This window comes from Crinia signifera, chromosome 2, assembly GCF_055691185.1.
Source record: "Crinia signifera chromosome 2, ASM5569118v1, whole genome shotgun sequence".
NCBI classification, from domain to species: domain Eukaryota; kingdom Metazoa; phylum Chordata; class Amphibia; order Anura; family Myobatrachidae; genus Crinia; species Crinia signifera.
Window position 1 is genome coordinate 207,864,783 of NC_139218.1, and position 18,631 is coordinate 207,883,413.

At 42.9% G+C, this 18,631-nt stretch overlaps 1 protein-coding gene across 4 annotated transcripts in view; it reads right to left on the reverse strand.

The window, feature by feature from the left end:
* Positions 1-18,631, reverse strand: part of STPG1 (sperm tail PG-rich repeat containing 1) — a 68,564-nt gene that overhangs the window by 21,734 nt on the left and 28,199 nt on the right. For 3 of the 4 annotated variants that reach the window (XM_083173613.1, XM_083173614.1, XM_083173615.1), the window contains 2 exons: positions 5,202-5,300; positions 64-243 (listed from right to left, as the gene is read on the reverse strand). In XM_083173613.1, the coding sequence (XP_083029739.1) occupies positions 64-243; positions 5,202-5,300 (279 nt within the window). The remainder of the gene's footprint in view (positions 1-63; positions 244-5,201; positions 5,301-18,631) is intronic. The other variant, XM_083173616.1, reaches the window with a different exon arrangement.

Below are 18,631 nucleotides of genomic sequence, written 5' to 3' on the forward strand. Positions count from 1 at the left end.
AAATGATATGAACCAACCAAACTTTCTCATGTAATAATCCATGTACCAGTGATTTATACGTACATCATACTGATTTGGAGATGGTGTCTTGTTCTTTGTATCTTCTACCTTTGTAGCAATAGGCTGGTGAAACATGCTGGAGTAGCTTTTGCTGAAATCCTTCTTTAAAAACAATGTATCCTGTATGTGGTATGTGTTAGGAGCTGGAGTGCGGATAACCTTAAAGAACAAACCTTTCGATGCCTAAAAAAACCAAGATGATAATATAAATATGTATCATACGAAGTTGTTTAACGTAATATATAGTTTTCATTGTAGCACCCACCATCTTTTAAAGCCCATGCAATTCCTCTTCCCTGCCTGGGGTGTTGCTGTCTGCTGTAGTGCTTCTAGCACAGTGTGTTCTGTATATCAGTGCTGATATGCAAACCAGACCTCTGCTAGAAACACCACAGCAGACAGCGAACAGGAACTGCATGAGTTTTAAAAGATGGCGGGTGCTAGAATGCACACTAATATAAAATACCTCTCCCTGTTTCCTCCTGCGTCTCTAATTTCCGACTGTTTGTTGCACTTTGTATCATGCCACCAGTGTCTCTCTCCATACCATCACCACCACCCACTGTCTTTTTTTAACGGTTTTGTCTATGTTAAAATTAAGAATGTAAAACACAGCAATTTCTTATTGTTGTGAATGTACTGTGAAGTATTATGCAGTTCTGTGGATGCAGGGCCGGCTCTACCATTAGGCAGCTTTAGACATCTGCCTAGGGTGCCAGGATCTGGGGGGGCGCCACCAAGTCTGTAAATCGAAAAAATCAAGGATGTCTGTGTTGATCCTTTTTGCACCTAATGCAGGTGGCGACTGTGGAACTTCTAAGACCTCACCCCCATACTTCCCCTTGAGGCATACTTCCCTAAATTGCTGCCCCCTCCTTCTTGTACTCTGTTGTGGGTGGCAAGATTTATTCGCTTCATTTGTTCAAATTTCACAGATATATGCAGAAAAACACAAATTAGCCTTAAAAAACAATTCCAAACAGCTTATGTGTGAAAAGCGGTGTATCTCCTCATAGTCTAAAAGAAGGAGTGAGGAATAAGAGGTGAACCATGTGTTGTAACTGAGGTAAATCATGGGTAGAATATACAGTTAGAAAAAAAATGGGTACTCTTTACCTAGAAGGGCGCCCATCGCGACCATCGCGACCATCGAATGCACTAAAAATCGGGTGCGACGCGATGCCCGCGATTTCCCATAGGGACCAATGTTAAAAATGAGATTGGACCCGATTTTAGTGTTCAATGCCTCAATGCCCGCGATTTTTACATAGGAAACAATGTTAAATGGGCCACAGAGCCCTAATAGTCACCGTGAACTCTGAAATGGCCCCCACAATTGTTAACGCCACCCCACGATCAACGTGAACCCGAAGCGTGGCGAACGCAGCGAGCCCGCGCGGGGCGGCGGTACGAGTCCTCCGACCTTTTCATGCCCTACTATCCACGTCGGCGTGGAGTTGAGAATAGAATAGTGTGGCGAGCGCAGCGAGCCACCGAGGCCCGAAGCGTGGCGAGCGCAGCGAGCCCCGCGAGAGGACGCGGATACCTTCACAGTTATACGCGTCCCCTCGCGGTCTTCACAGGTGTCCGTGGCGAAAAGCGGACACCTGTGAAGCCCGCGAGGGGACGCGTTTACCTGTGAAGGTATCCGCGTGCGCTCGCCACGCTTCGGGCCTCGGTGGCTCGCTGCGCTCGCCACACTATTCTATTCTCAACTCCACGCCGACGTGGATAGTAGGGCATGAAAAGGTCGGAGGACGCGTACCGCCGTCCCTCGCGGGCTCGCTGCGCTCGCCACGCTTCGGGTTCACGTTGATCGTGGGGTGGCGTTAACAATTGTGGGGGCCATTTCAGAGTTCACGGTCACTATTAGAGCTCTGTGGCCCATTTAACATTGATTCCTATGGCCAAATCGCGGGCATTGAGGCATTTAACATTAAAATCGCGGTCAATCACCGTTTTTAACATTGATCCCTATGGGAAAATCGCGGTCATCGCGGGCACCCGTTTTTAATGTACCCGCGATTAACCCGCGATTTTTTACCCCCGACGCCCGCGATTCCAATCGCGGGCGCCCTTCTAGGTAAAGAGTACCAAAAAATGCATCATGGGGGGGCAAGAAAATTAAAGATAACACCAAAAAGTGCAAAAGTTTAGTTCACCTAAAAAGAGATGCCGAGAGCCAAAAAAAACAATGAGCAGCGTTCTCCATTTTTTGCATTGAATAAACAAACTGCAAGGTACACCAAATTTCCTATAAGAAAGCAACGGCTAGCAACGGCTAACAACAGCGATGACCAAAATGGCGAACAGGGCAAAGCTCTCTGTTTTTTTTTCGGCGAACCAGGAGTGTTGAATAGGGTGAGGAACATTTTTGGAGAGAGGACTTGCATTCTCGCCAAAGAAAAGTGAACCTCGATGGAAAAACAAGCAAATGGGACTATTGAATACTGCAATGAGAGTTCAATGTTAACATTATGCTTGCACCCCTCATGAACCTCCGCATATTTGGTGAAATGTTTCCATGTGGATTGCCAGCAGAATCCAAGAGCCCTCATACACTTGATTTAGGCGATCAGTAAAGTGGGGAACTACAGTAGGGGAATTACCGAAGTTCTTATTTTAATTATTAGATGGACTTGCCTCCAAGGCTAGATGTGACCAGAACTGCACCAGAAACAAAAAAAGATAATATTACATTCATAACCCCATTTTGACCAACTCAGCAAGATATTTATTGCTCCATTTTTTTTACCAAGTAGCTGCCCATCAAACTGCAAACACGTCTTCCAGGATCCAATTTCACTTTGAGCTTCCAAAATGCGCAGAAGTGTGATAATATTTGCAATTTTCTTACTACTGCATGGGCTACTGAATTAGCCCCAATTTTACCAAGGCACAGCACAGGGCGCTTGCAGATTTAAGACACCAGAGATGTGTTTTACATCTGCGTGTGCTTGCAAATATTCAATGGTCTGTGCGGGGGGGGGGGTTAGAAAAGCTGCAGCTTTGCAGGTCAATCTGGATGAGGGCCAATATGCAGATCTGCTAGTGATAATGATCTTTTGATTGTGATGAATATAAAAAAAAAAAAGGTTACATTTGGGGTAGTTTAGTATTCAATGGACTGTTTTGAATTGCCATATAGCGCTGGATCTCCCGTCTAGAGCATTGTGTGATCATGGGGAGATATGCAATTGATGTTTTTTTTTGCTCTGAATGTGCTCATTATGGTCAGGTTTAGTGGCCCATAGCAGCTAAACCCGACCAAACTAATATGCACATCGCAAAAAGTCCCAGGTACTTATGTAATATCTGGGCTCCCGTTTTTCTTATGAGACTGCTTCCCCTCGCCACGCTTCGGGCACGGTGGCTCGCTGCGCTCGCCACACTATATAAAATCAGCTCCATGCGTAGTTGGATAGTAGGGGTATTAAAAAATGGGGTGCATTTAACATGGGAGCCCAGATAATACATAAGTACCAAGTCCCATTTAAGCTCTCAAACAGGTGAATTTTTGCAGAAGTCAGCTCTCCATCCAAGTTGAAATGCTGGCACTGGCAGCACCGAAACAGATCTACTATACATCTCAATAGCTCCATTGGCCCTTCTCTAGTACAGGCATTCCCAACCACGGTCCTCAAGGCACACCAACAGTGCAGGTTTTAGTGATATCCAGGCTTGAGCACAGGTGACTTAATTAGTACCTGAGTGATCCTAATTAAACCATCTGTGCTGAAGCCTGGATATCACTAAAACCTGCACTGTTGGTATGCCTTGAGGACCGCGGTTGGGAATGCCTGCTCTAGTAGCTGCCAGTGGCGCAAACATTTGAATATGACCCTATGAGTATAGTTCACCTACATATTTTTGTAATTACTCTTATTTGTATTGTTCACCAGGAAAAGTTTTTTGTATTACAGCAATCAGCCAAGCATTCTTCTGTACACGCAGTTTTAAAATATGTTGGTGCAAAGTAGTGGATTGTACCATTGGATATCACACTGCCAGGTTGTCTTAGCTCAGCAGGAATCCATGAGCACCATTCATACTGTAGTTCTGGGCTGTTGCATCACTCCTGCTTCTGATTGCTGGACATGTGCAAACACACGATATAATGAAATGTGCAAGACTGACCAATGGGCATGCACATATTTGATATACAATAGATGGATATTTGTGGAATATTCACTGTGCTAAGCTAAGTGTTAGTCTTTAAACTGTTCACCTCTTGCGAGTAGATGTCCTGTCATTGCACATGAATTTCTTTGCATCATGGGCATCTTGTGCACCCCATGGGCGCCACAAGTCATTTGATGGTGACTGAGTGAGCTGATCATACATCCTAGGATACATCTCGGATAACTACTACAGCAGGATGCGACTGCCTGTAAAAGACGCTTCCTGCTGCATTACCATACAGAGCTATCGCCTCCAACCCCACCTGAATCAGGCCCATTGTGAAAAACAGAGGTGATGTGTTTGTGTGTGTGTGTGTGTGGCCAGTGCTATGCGGGGGAGTACAACCTCTGCTCTAGCAACACCAGTATGTAAAGAGCAAATTGGAAAGGGAAAATATAAATCAAATATTAATACTTATGATTTATGGCTGACCATGTGGCCATCTGGATAGTTGGTCATAATCATACTATCATGATGGGAATATTTATATGTGGTAACCTGAGATATAGGGCATTATTCTAGTTCACTCTTTATGACAAAATCCTTCTTAGATGGACAAAACCATGTGCACTGCAGGTGGGGCAGATGTAACTTGTGAAGAGAGAATTATATTTGGGTGGGGTTTTACTTCAAAGTGAGATTTATATTGCAGTGTAAAAATAAAACAGCCAGAATTTACCCTGCACAGAAACAAAATAACTCACCCAAATCAAATTCTCTCTGCACATTTTACATCTGCCCCACCTGCAGTGCACATGGTTTTGTCCATCTAAGAAGGATTTTGTAAGAAAGAGTGAACTAGAATAAGGCCCATAGTGACACCCAATACACTGTTATTCTGGCACTACTGGGAACTGCTGCAAAACTCCTTTAACCAAGGCAGTCATATTGCAAATATCTATGATATATAAAATTAAAAAAAGGTTATTGAGATGTCTCAATATATTCATCATTTTTACCTTTGATGGAAAGCCTCCTGTCCCTTTTGCTGATAATGAGACACTGTTAATGTCTGGTCCTTGTCCAACATTATAAGATCCTGGGCCTGGATTTTCATTCTATCAAAGAAAAAATGATCTCCATTACATAATGTGTTTATTTGCGTGCAATAAACAATAAATCTCACCGGAGATAAGGATAAAAGGCGCCTCCCTACTCTATATTTATAAGGCACTCCTATAGAAGATTGACTAATACTCTGAAAGTAATAAGCATCTCCAAGAACTGTCAGCTACAGTGTCTTTGAGAGGATACAAATCTGAAAAGTCCATGTGAAAAAAGAAGGTTGTAGTGATTACCGATGCTCAAAACACTCTAATTAGTTGGAAGTTTGATTGATTGTCACCAGTTTCATGGCAATGACCAAGTCTGTGGTACAGTTGTTTGTAGACCTTGATTTAAACCCGCAGATTGAAATTTGTGGCCAGTTTTAGCTTTGCATCTTGAACTGGTTATCTAAATTCTAAATGTTTTTTTTTTATTTTATTTTTTACTATAAAACATTATTTAAAAAATATTCTTCCATGACAAATAGTATTTAAAATGTAGTTTTTAACTGCAAATATGAATGTGTATAATGAAAATTACCTTTAATACCGCCACTCCCCTTTAGAATGTAAGCTCTCACAAGCAGGGCCCTCTCTACTCATTATTTACCATGTACTTGTCCTAAATTGCCTTGTACAGTAATTCATTTAATGTTTTTTTTTTTGCTCATTTATGTATTGTTACGTGCTGCGGAACCCTTTTGGCACCATATAAATAAACAAGAACAGTGATAATAATAATTTGTTTCAGGATTGGATTAACTTTGCTGAATGTGTTTGGGCCAGCTCGAACATGGACAAGCCTATTTGCTTTCTTGAATGTTTAATGATAAAAAAGTGAAAAGCTGCAGCAAAATTTCACATTTTGTATAGATTTGTCAAACCATTGAAAAAATAAAACCATGTCTGGTTTTAGCATATACAGTATACTGTAGATAGAGAATAGATATATCACTGCTGCTATCCTATTAGGTGCCGCATATGAGGGCACCAGCTGAATTCATTAGCGGCAATATATTACCGGCCTATACAGTAACTTAAGGTGCCCACACACTAGAACGATTTTTGGGCCGATTGGCCGATTTTCGATAAAAAATAGCCAATAGCCGGCTCTGTGTACAGTCAATTGAATCAGTGGGGGGGGATTTGTCGTCTCTGCCATGGCCCCACCCGCGCTGCGCCTGACTCGCCTCCGGTGCTCAGCCAGTGGGCAGTGGCAGGCAGCAGCATGTCAGTGCGTCCAGTGGGTGCTGGCGCCCACATCGACCCCACTGTGGCTTGCTCCCCCAAGCGGCAGATGGGGCTGCCTTACAGTAGTTACGCCCTGCGTTCGGTCCAGGTGGTGACAACAACCACCAGCTTTCTTGGGTTTGCCCGTCTAGTCAAGCATTGGCGCACATGTGTGGAAAGGTATGGGGACTATGTTGAAAAGTGAATACTGCATTACATAGAGGATAAATTGAGTTATCATGTACAAAAAAAAAGCGTTCAAATATGTTCAAACTTATAGCCACGGATGCATTACTTTTTAATCCAGCCCTGTATATTATCTTTTGAAGGTGATTTTTTGGTAACGATCCCTTTTTCTCCCGTCAAAATCTATAAATGAGGTACCACTTTAAAGATTAAGTTCTCCGCTTCTAACTAATTGTTTATTTTGAATTGCACGTTGTATGGTTTGTTTAAAAATCAAAAATTTACTTTTGGCGCTAGAGTTCTTTCCATGGATGTGTTGACAGGACATGGCTAAGTTCAGTTTTTCTTGGCTACTCGAAATGGCTACAAATGAACCGGTTCTTCTTTCTTCCTACTACAAACCACCAACCTCGCTATAAAATTAATTGTATTTAATTCGCATGTGAAATATTCGCATGGGCCACCTAGTATCTTGGTATTAGACGTATCTTTAACCCCTTCCTGACAGAGCCAGTTTTTGCGTTCCTGACAGAGCCCTTTTTTTCAAATCTGACATGTCTCACTTAAGTGGGGATAACTTTTTTTTGCTTTTACTTATCCCAGTGATTTTGAGATTGTTTTTTCGTGACACATTGTACTTCAAATTAGTGGTAAATTTGGGTCGATACAGTCTGTGTTTTTTTGTGAAACATACCAAAATATCGTGAAAAAATGGAAAATTTTGCAATTTGCAAAATGTTAAATTTTCTGCTTGTGAGACAAATAATCATACCACTCAAAATAGTTAATAACTAACATAGACCATATGTCTACTTTATGTTTCCATCATTATTTCAACTTCCTTTTCATTTTTTTGGACACTAGGAGGCTTACAATATGAATAGCAAATTCTCAAATTTTCATGAAAATTTCAAACACTGATTTTTTTAGGGACCAGTTCAGTTCTGATGTGACTTTGAGGGACTTGTATGTGAGACACCCCCATAAATGATACCATTTCAAAAACTGCACCCCTCACAGTATTCAAAACAGCATTTTGGAAGTTTGTTAACCCTTTAGGTGTTTCACAGGAATTAAAACAAAGTGTAGGTGAAATTTCAAAATTTCATTTTTTTTGCAGATTTGCAATTTTAATACATTTTTCTAAGAAACACAGTACATTTTACTAGAGAAATGTGACTAAAAATTGATTCCCCCAATTCTTTTGTTTTCATAAATATCCTATATGTGGCCCTAGTGTGCACGTTGACCAAACCACAGGCTTCATAATAGAAGGAGCACCTACTTGATTTTGGAGCCTCCTTTTTATGAGATTATTTTTTAGGCACCATGTAGGTTTCTAGGCACCATAAGATGCTAAAAGTTAGGAACCCCCCCACAAGTGACCCCATTTTGCAAACTACACCCCTCAGGGAATTCATCTAGGGGTATAGTGTACATTTCAAACCCCCAGGGGTTTCACCAATTTTGATACAACTGGGCAGTGAAAATGAAAAATTAAATTTTTTACACAAAAATGCAGTTCTGGCTCAAAATTTTTCATTTTCACAAGGAATGAAGGAGAAAAAGCACCCCAAAATCTGTGCCCCAATTTCTCCCGAGTACGTCAATGCCTCACATGTGACCAAAAAATACCAGTTGGGTGCATGGCAGGACTCAGAAGGGAAGGAGTGATTTTTGGATTTTGTAGCTCAGATTCTGGTGGAATTTTGGTGGGTGCTATGTCGCATTAGCAAGACCCCCCAAGCACCAATACAGTGGAACCCCCCCACAAGTCACCCCATTTTGCAAAGTACACCCCTCAGGGAATTCATCTAGGGGTATAGTGTACATTTCAAACCCCCAGGGGTTTCACCAATTTTGATACAAGTGGGCAGTGAAAATGAAAAAATACATTTTTTTACACAAAAATGCAGTTCTGGCTCAAAATTTTTCATTTTCAGAAGGTATGAAGGAGAAAAAGCACCCCAAAATCTGTGCCCCAATTTCTCCCGAGTACGGCAATGCCTCACATGTGACCAAAAAATACCAGTTGGGTGCATGGCAGGACTCAGAAGGGAAGGAGTGATTTTTGGATTTTGCAGCACAGATTTTGGTGGAATGAATGGTGGGTGCTATGTTGCACCAATACAGTGGAACCCCCCCACAAGTCACCCCATTTTGCAAAGTACACCCCTCAGGGAATTCATCTAGGGGTATAGTGTACATTTCAAACCCCCAGGGGTTTCACCAATTTTGATACAAGTGGGCTGTGAAAATGAAAAAATACATTTTTTTACACAAAAATGCAGTTCTGGCTCAAAATTTTTCATTTTCAGAAGGTATGAAGGAGACAAAGCACCCCAAAATCTGTGCCCCAATTTCTCCCGAGTAAGGCAATGCCTCACATGTGACCAAAAAATACCATTTGGGTGCATGGCAGGACTCAGAAGGGAAGGAGTGATTTTTGGATTTTGCAGCTCAGATTCTGGTGGAATTTTGGTGGGTGCTATGTCGCATTAGCAAGACCCCCCAAGCACCAATACAGTGGAACCCCCCCACAAGTCACCCCATTTTGCAAAGTACACCCCTCAGGGAATTCATCTAGGGGTATAGTGTACATTTCAAACCCCCAGGGGTTTCACCAATTTTGATACAACTGGGCAGTGAAAATGAAAAAATACATTTTTTTACACAAAAATGCAGTTCTGGCTCAAAATTTTTCATTTTCAGAAGGTATGAAGGAGACAAAGCACCCCAAAATCTGTGCCCCAATTTCTCCCGAGTACGGCAATGCCTCACATGTGACCAAAAAATACCATTTGGGTGCATGGCAGGACTCAGAAGGGAAGGAGTGATTTTTGGATTTTGCAGCTCAGATTCTGGTGGAATTTTGGTGGGTGCTATGTCGCATTAGCAAGACCCCCCAAGCACCAATACAGTGGAACCCCCCCACAAGTGACCCCATTTTGCAAACTACACCCCTTAGGGAATTCATCTAGGGGTATAGTGTACATTTCAAACCCCCAGGGGTTTCACCAATTTTGATACAACTGGGCTGTGCAAATGAAAAATTACATTTTTTTACACAAAAATGCAGTTCTGGCTCAAAATTTTTCATTTTCAGAAGGTATGAAGGAGAAAAAGCACCCCAAAATCTGTGCCCCAATTTCTCCCGAGTACGGCAATGCCTCACATGTGACCAAAAAATACCATTTGGGTGCATGGCAGGACTCAGAAGGGAAGGAGTGATTTTTGGATTTTGCAGCTCAGATTCTGGTGGAATTTTGGTGGGTGCTATGTCGCATTAGCAAGACCCCCCAAGCACCAATACAGTGGAACCCCCCCACAAGTGACCCCATTTTGCAAACTACACCCCTTAGGGAATTCATCTAGGGGTATAGTGTACATTTCAAACCCCCAGGGGTTTCACCAATTTTGATACAACTGGGCTGTGCAAATGAAAAATTACATTTTTTTACACAAAAATGCAGTTCTGGCTCAAAATTTTTCATTTTCAGAAGGTATGAAGGAGAAAAAGCACCCCAAAATCTGTGCCCCAATTTCTCCCGAGTACGGCAATGCCTCACATGTGACCAAAAAATACCATTTGGGTGCATGGCAGGACTCAGAAGGGAAGGAGTGATTTTTGGATTTTGCAGCTCAGATTCTGGTGGAATTTTGGTGGGTGCTATGTCGCATTAGCAAGACCCCCCAAGCACCAATACAGTGGAACCCCCCCACAAGTCACCCCATTTTGCAAAGTACACCCCTCAGGGAATTCATCTAGGGGTATAGTGTACATTTCAAACCCCCAGGGGTTTCACCAATTTTGATACAAGTGGGCAGTGAAAATGAAAAATTACATTTTTTTACACAAAAATGCAGTTCTGGCTCAAAATTTTTCATTTTCAGAAGGTATGAAGGAGAAAAAGCACCCCAAAATCTGTGCCCCAATTTCTCCCGAGTACGGCAATGCCTCACATGTGACCAAAAAATACCAGTTGGGTGCATGGCAGGACTCAGAAGGGAAGGAGTGATTTTTGGATTTTGCAGCTCAGATTTTGGTGGAATGAATGGTGGGTGCTATGTTGCACCAATACAGTGGAACCCCCCCACAAGTCACCCCATTTTGCAAAGTACACCCCTCAGGGAATTCATCTAGGGGTATAGTGTACATTTCAAACCCCCAGGGGTTTCACCAATTTTGATACAAGTGGGCAGTGAAAATGAAAAATTACATTTTTTTACACAAAAATGCAGTTCTGGCTCAAAATTTTTCATTTTCAGAAGGAATGAAGGAGACAAAGCACCCCAAAATCTGTGCCCCAATTTCTCCCGAGTACGGCAATGCCTCATGTGTGACCAAAAAGTGGCAGGACTCAGAAGGGAAGGAGTGATATTTGGATTTTGCAGCACAAATTCTGGTGGAATGATGGTGGGTGCTATGTCGCATTAGCAAGACCCCCAAAGCACCAATACAGTGGAACCCCCCCCACAAGTGACCCCATTTTGCAAACTACACCCCTCAGGGAATTCATCTATTGGTATAGTGTACATTTCAAACCCCCAGGGGTTTCACCAATTTTGATACAAGTGGGCAGTGAAAATGAAAAATTACATTTTTTACACAAAAATGCAGTTCTGGCTCAAAATTTTTCATTTTCAGAAGGAATGAAGGAGACGAAGCACCCCAAAATCTGTGCCCCAATTTCTCCCGAGTACGGCAATGCCTCACATGTGACCAAAAAATATCAGTTGGGTGCATGGCAGGACTCAGAAGGGAAGGAGTGATTTTTGGATTTTGCGGCTCAGATTCTGGTGGAATGAATGGTGGGTGCTATGTGGCATTAGCAAGACCCCCGAAGCACGGTGAAATTATGAACCTAATAATCCATAGATGTGTGGTATATTTTAAAACACTCCTTTATATATAGGCCGGGTTTGTCGGGGCAAGTGTCACACTGGAAAATAGTTTGCTTTCTTATTCCCTTTTTATAGCAAACTTTGCACCTTTTTTGTGTCCTGCCCTTTTTTCCAGTGGAGGGGATTTCATCAGGAAAATGCTGCCCTGGTACAATACGGGGGCCAGTACTAGAAGTACTGGGGCCCTCTGCCTGCTGGTTCCCAAATATTAGGCCCTTTATGACTTCCTCTTGAAAGTGCATAAATGTCCCCCTCTGGCCGGTAGAACGGAATAGCACGTAAGCGTTATACAGTGCCATCTGGATGATATACACGGCCACCTTCTTGTACCAGATTTTTGTTTTCCGCAGGGCACTATACGGCTTCAGTAACTGATCTGAAAGATCCACTCCGCCCATGTACCTATTGTAATCCAGGATACAATTAGGTTTTGAGGTGTGGGTACTGGTACCTCGTACAGGGATGGAGGTGGTACTGTCTCCATGAATTGTTGTCAGTATAAGGACATCCCTCTTGTCCTTATATTTGACCAACAACATATTTTCGGTGCATATTCCCCTGCTTTCACCCCTTCTCATTACTTGGGCAATGTGCGTTTTTGGGAGGCCTCTTTGGTTCTTGCGCACAGTACCGCAAGCTGCTGTACCTCTTGAACCAAGGGCCTTAAACAGGGGGATGCTAGTGTAAAAGTTATCCACATAGAGGTGATAACCTTTATCCAGGAAGGGGTGCACTAAATCCCAGACAATTTTTCCACTAACACCTACGAGGGAGGGGGGGCATTCTGGCGGTTCAATTCTTGAATCCTTCCCTTCATATACCCTAAACCTGTGAGTGTACCCTGAGGTGCTTTCACACAGCTTATACATTTTTATGCCATACCTTGCCCTCTTACTGGGAAGGTACTGGCGGAACTTAACCCTTCCTTTAAAATGTATAAGGGACTCGTCAATGCAAATAAATTTTTCAGGGATGTACATCTCTGCAAATTTGGCACTGAAATGATCAATGACCGGCCTGACTTTGAATAGCCGGTCAAAGGTGGGATCATCTCTGGGTGGGCACTGTGCATTATCGGTGTAATGTATAAATTTAAGAATTGTCTCAAAACGAGTCCGGGTCATGGCCATACGGTAAAATGGGGTGCTGTACAGAACATCTGTACTCCAATATTGCCTAATTTCTGGCTTTTTTACTATGCCCATATGAAACACCAGACCCCAAAACGTCATCATCTCTACTGCATCTACAGGGGTCCACCTAGCAAATGATGACGTGGGGTTTTGAGCAATAAACTGCTGGGCATATAAATTAGTTTGGTCCACCATTAAATTTATAAAATCATCAGAGAAAAATAATTTGAAAAAGTCAATTTCTCTGAGACCTGTGGAATCAAATTGGATTCCTGGCATGGCCAAAAACTCAGGAACCTGGGGCTCAAAATTGTCTGGTGGTGGGGTCCATACGAGATCAATTATTGGGGGGGGGGTCTCAGCTGCTCTACGGGGGCGTCTTTGAGGGGGTCCCTCATCACCAGAGGAGGAAGAGGAGCTTAAGACGAATCCTTCAAATTCCCCGCTTCCCTCACTGGCTGTGTCAGAGTCAGAGGCAAGCATGGCATATGCCTCCTCCGCTGAATACATTCTTCTGGATGACTGGGATGACATTTGGGATGACATTTGGGATGACATTTGGGATGACATTTGGGATGACATTTTTATTTTTGTGTTACTGGTAGTGAAATGTTTCAACACGTGTATAGTGTAGGGGGGGGTACAAACTTTATTTCAACCCGGGGGGTATGTAGTGTGTAGTGTGTATGTAGTGCAGAAAAAAAAAAATACTTTATACAGGAATTTGATCCCAATATAAAAAAAAAATTGAAGGGGTTAAAAAAAAAATTTGAAGGGGTTAAAAAAAAAAAAATTGAAGGGGTTAAAAAAAAAAAAAAAAAGGTCCTGCGCCAAAAATTTAGCACAGATGTTGGTCAGTAAACTGAACAGCGCTCAAAGGCAACAGGAATTTGATCAAAAAAAAAAAAATAGATCAACCCTGTGCCGAAAAAGCTGATCAGTGATGTACGTCACTGATCAGCGCACAGTGGCCACAGGACACCCACAAAATCACAGTGTGTGTAAAAAAAAATTAAAAAAAGACCACACAAAAACAAAAAAGGTGATCAGTGATGCGACACTGATTACCAGTGAGGGGCAGCAGGTGCACAACCTTTGGTGCAACTGGCAGCAACTGACAGGTATATATATATAAAAAAAAAACCCTGCGCCCCCAAAAAGTTGCTGATCAGCACAGTTATACTGATCAGCACAAAAGGGGGGGTAGCAGCCACAAAATATACACTCTCTATCACTCTCTGTCACTATCTCTCTCTATCTCTCACTATCTCTCACTATCTATCACTCTAGGACACTGCAGCAGCAGCAGTTATTGACAGTTGACAGTTATATGTATAAAAAAAAAACCTGCACCCCCAAAAAGGGGGGGTAGCAGACACAAAATATACACTCTCTATCACTCTCTGTCACTATCTCTCTCTATCTCTCTATCTCTCACTATCTATCACTATCTATCACTCTATGACACTGCAGCAGCAGCACTGACAGTTATATATATAAAATTAAACCCCTGCACCCCCAAAAAGGGGGGGTAGCAGACACAAATCTCTCTATCTCTCTACCTCTCACTATCTATCACTATCTATCACTATCTATCACTGTATGACACTGCAGCAGCAGCACTGACAGTTATTTAAACCCCTGCACCCCCAAAAAGGGGGGGTAGCAGACACAAAATATAGCTCTCTCTGTCACTATCTCTCTATCTCTCTCTATCTCTCTCTCTATCTCTCTATCACACTGCAGCAGCAGCAGGAAGTCCCAAGAAGTCAGATCCAGGAAGCGTCCAGCACGCTACAAGCAGTGATCAGGTGATCAGGTAAGGTATTTGCAAGGATCAGGTAAGTATTAGGCAAGGATCAGGTCGGTATCACGGCAGACAGGCACGGTGACCGTTCTGCACGCTATTCCAGACCGGAATGGCGTCTGCAGCGCAGTCACCGTTAGTTTAAATGTCGCGCCTTGGCTGTGATTGGTCCGTGGGTCCCACGGACCAATCACAGCCTTGGGGGCAGGTGGGGTGAGGGTGGGGTGAGGGTGGGGTGAGGTGTCATCGTCACCGATGACCCCCTCATGCCCCCTGACGCCCGGCGGTGATTGACACCTGTGTTACCGAGCGTCTGATTCGCTGGTAACACAGGAAAACGCTGTGAATGGCTGTTCACACTGAACAGCCAATCACAGCGATCGCCGACGGGGGGGCGGCATCGCAGCCCCCCCTGGGCATGCAGGGACATGTCTGCTGTCAGGGACAGCAGACATCGTCCCTCTGTCACTGCGTCTCGAGACGCAGTGACAGTTTAAAGTCATGACGTACATTTATGCCATGTGTCGGGAAGTACATCCCGGCCATGACGTAAATGTACGTCAAATGTCGGGAAGGGGTTAATAGCACCTTTGATCATATATCTACATCCATTTTCTTTGACAAATTACAATATTAACTTGGAATGAAATAGTGGAAGAGAGTTATCAAGCAATGATTATATTTCGCTATGTAATGATAAAGGAGGTCCTACGTATTAATAGTCTCTTTTCACAATATTAATCTCACAGTGAATTAGCAACAATTACATTAATGCTAATACACGTTGACTAAAAAGCAGATGTGTGGGCAGTGAATAATTCCATTTTTCCCTCACCCTGGGTGACTCAGATCTGCTCCAGGGCTACAATGCTAAGAAAACAGGGAGGGATATCAAACAAAACAAATTTCAAACTCACCATGAATTCTAAACATTGACAGCTTAAGCTTTTAATGAAACCTGGATTCACGTCACCAAGAAGGAAGTTTCAATGGTATGTGTGAGCTGAGACAGAAAACACCTGTGTGTTTCTTAAGGCAGGTTGCACTAATACTGAAGCAAAAACAAGATGCTCAGAATGAATCCTTAACTTGACAAGTGCCATTGTTGAGTATATAACCTGCCAGATCATCAGATAGCTTCATCCCTTGTTATCCAAGTTTTCTAACACGCATTTAGGGAACTGTCATTTTCAAAGATCCATAGATCCAAGTCCATAGAAACAATGAAAGAAGATAATGTAACTTTTAACCTGAAAAAGTAAAATTTCTTCATTCTTCAGTGACTTCCAAAGTTCCCATTTGAATTTGTTCCTATTTTTTAATTGTTCCAATCATAATATTTTCATTTTATGTGAAGTAACAGGTCAAGTCAGGTGTGACCATGGGATCATGCGTAATACCATTTATTTATGCTTTAACACAAATTCCAAAACATGTTACATGATGATTCACACTACAGACAGAAATGCGTCGTTTTACAACTCATTTAGAATAATTGCTATTGAGTTAATTGTATGAATTTGTTTTTAAATGTATTCCCCCTAACTTTAATTGTTTGCTTTTCTGTAAAATTATTTGGACGGTGCAGCGTTTCTGAATTTTGAGGTGCCTTATAAAGTATACTGTGATGATAAAAAAATTCTGACGAAGCATAACATTTACAGTATAAGGGTAAGAGCTCTATTTAAAATGTCAGAAAAGTAAAAAAGAACAGACTAAGGGCCTTATTCTAGTTCACTCTTTCTTACAAAATCCTTCTTAGATGGACAAAACCATGTGCACTGCGGGTGGGGCAGATGTTACTTGTGCAGAGAGAATTAGATTTGGGTGGGGTTTTACTTCAAAGTGAGATCTATATTGCAGTGTAGAAATAAAGCAGCCAGTATTTACCCTGCACAGAAACAAAAAAACTCACCCAAATCTAATTCTCTCTGCACATTTTACATCTGCCCCTCTGCAGTGCACATGGTTTTGTCCATATAAGAAGGATTTTGTCATAAAGAGTGAACTAGAATAAGGTCCTAAAATTGCTCCAGCTTTTTGAATGGGACCAGTTTGAAAGGTCTGCACTACAGCAATACAAATTGTCCTGTCACATTGCAGATTTGACTACATGAATGGGCTCCCTCAATTTACCACACAGTAGAAAAAAATCGGTACTTGTTTCCTAGCACAGCCACAAATCTTGGCCATCGGGGGTAATTTGAGTGGCCTGCGACGCGACCGACGCGATGCCCCCGATTTTTCCATTGAAATGCATTGAAAACAGTGAAAAATCGGGTCGGTCGCGCCGTGTGCACCTAAAAATGCTTAAATGGTCCAGACGCGATGCCCCCGATTTCCCCATAGGGAACAATGTTAAATGCTTCAATTTACCCGCGATGACCACGATTTCCCATAGGAAACAATGTTAAATGGATCAATTTACCCAAATCAGCATAGGAACAATAGTAAATGGGCCAAAAACACCCCTGAACATTGAAATGTCCCCCCAAAAGTAGTTGACGCCACCCCGCCATCAACGTGAACCCGAAGCGTGGCGAGTGCAGCGAGCCCGTGAGGGGCGGCGGTACGCGTCCTCCGACCTTTTCATGCCCTACTATCCACTAGGGCGTGGAGTGAGAATAGAATAGTGTGGCGAGCGCAGCGAGCCACCGAGCCCGAAGCGTGGCGAGTGCAGCGAGCCCCGCGAGGGGACGCGGATACCTTCACAGGTAAACGCGTCCCTTCGCGGGGTTCCCAGGTGTCCGCGTCGCCATGGACACCTGGGAAGCCCGCGAGGGGACGCGTATAACTGTGAAGGTATCCGCGTCCGCTCGCCACGCTTCGGGCTCGGTGGCTCGCTGCGCTCGCCACACTATTCTATTCTCACTCCACGCCCTAGTGGATAGTAGGGCATGAAAAGGTCGGAGGACGCGTACCGCCGCCCCTCGCGGGCTCGCTGCGCTCGCCACGCTTCGGGTTCACGTTGATGGCGGGGTGGCGTCAACTACTTTTGGGGGGACATTTCAATGTTCAGGGGTGTTTTTGGACCATTTACTATTGTTCCTATGATAATTTGGCTAAAATGAGCCATTTCACATTGTTTCCTATGGGAAATCGTGGTCATCGCGGGTAAATTGAGGCATTTAACATTGTTCTCTATGGGGAAATCGCGGGCATCGCGTCTGGCCCATCGCACCCGATTTTTTAGCGGCCGCGATGCCCGCGATGGCCCCGATTTTACCCCCGATGACCGCGATTAAGATCGTTGTGGCCGTGCTAGGAAACAAGTACCAAAAAAATCATATAGATGGCAATAAATTTCTATTTCTCATGGAATGTTGCTATGGACAACCAATCAGAATCTATTTTTTTTAGCACCGTCTAGAAGATAATAGACAGGATCTGATTGGTTGCCTATAGCAACATCCCATCTGAAACACATCTCCCATCTTAGAAAATTTCCCCTAAGGTGTACAATGTTCCTCTGAAACAATTTTTCCTGGTTGCCAACAGTCCAGCACTAGTGGTAAAGGTTATAGTACAATGCATATGGGCATATAGCGATGGGTATCAAGCGTCATATGGTTCTAAATAATATTTTACTGATGGTGAATTAGTCAAACTTCATTATTTCCATGCATATACATTTACTGAGATATCCTCAGTAAATATGAAACAATGAGAACAATTGGGAAACCACAACATAAAACCATTGCAGCTACTACGTTCGTCAGCAGTTGTACAGGAAACCGCAGTCTTCCTCTTTTGATAAACAAATCAATAAAACTGACAAAGACGGCTGGAACCATAGGAATACTCTTTAAGAAAGTATGAAAATGTAAAATGAAAACCTCTCAGTAATTCTTAAACAATTAATTTCTATATGCTTATGTACAAAAAGTGATTCTGCAGATATCAGATTATCCCATTTCATCCCTTGTAGTTAAAGACATTTTTTTTATTATATGAATCATGGTGAACAACAATGATGTCTATAAAACCATTAGATGTGCCAGCAACAGTGTCGGTGACACCCAGTGTGGGCAAGAGCTGGAAACAGGGTGTGGTTTCACAGATTGGGCATTGCCTCACATTGC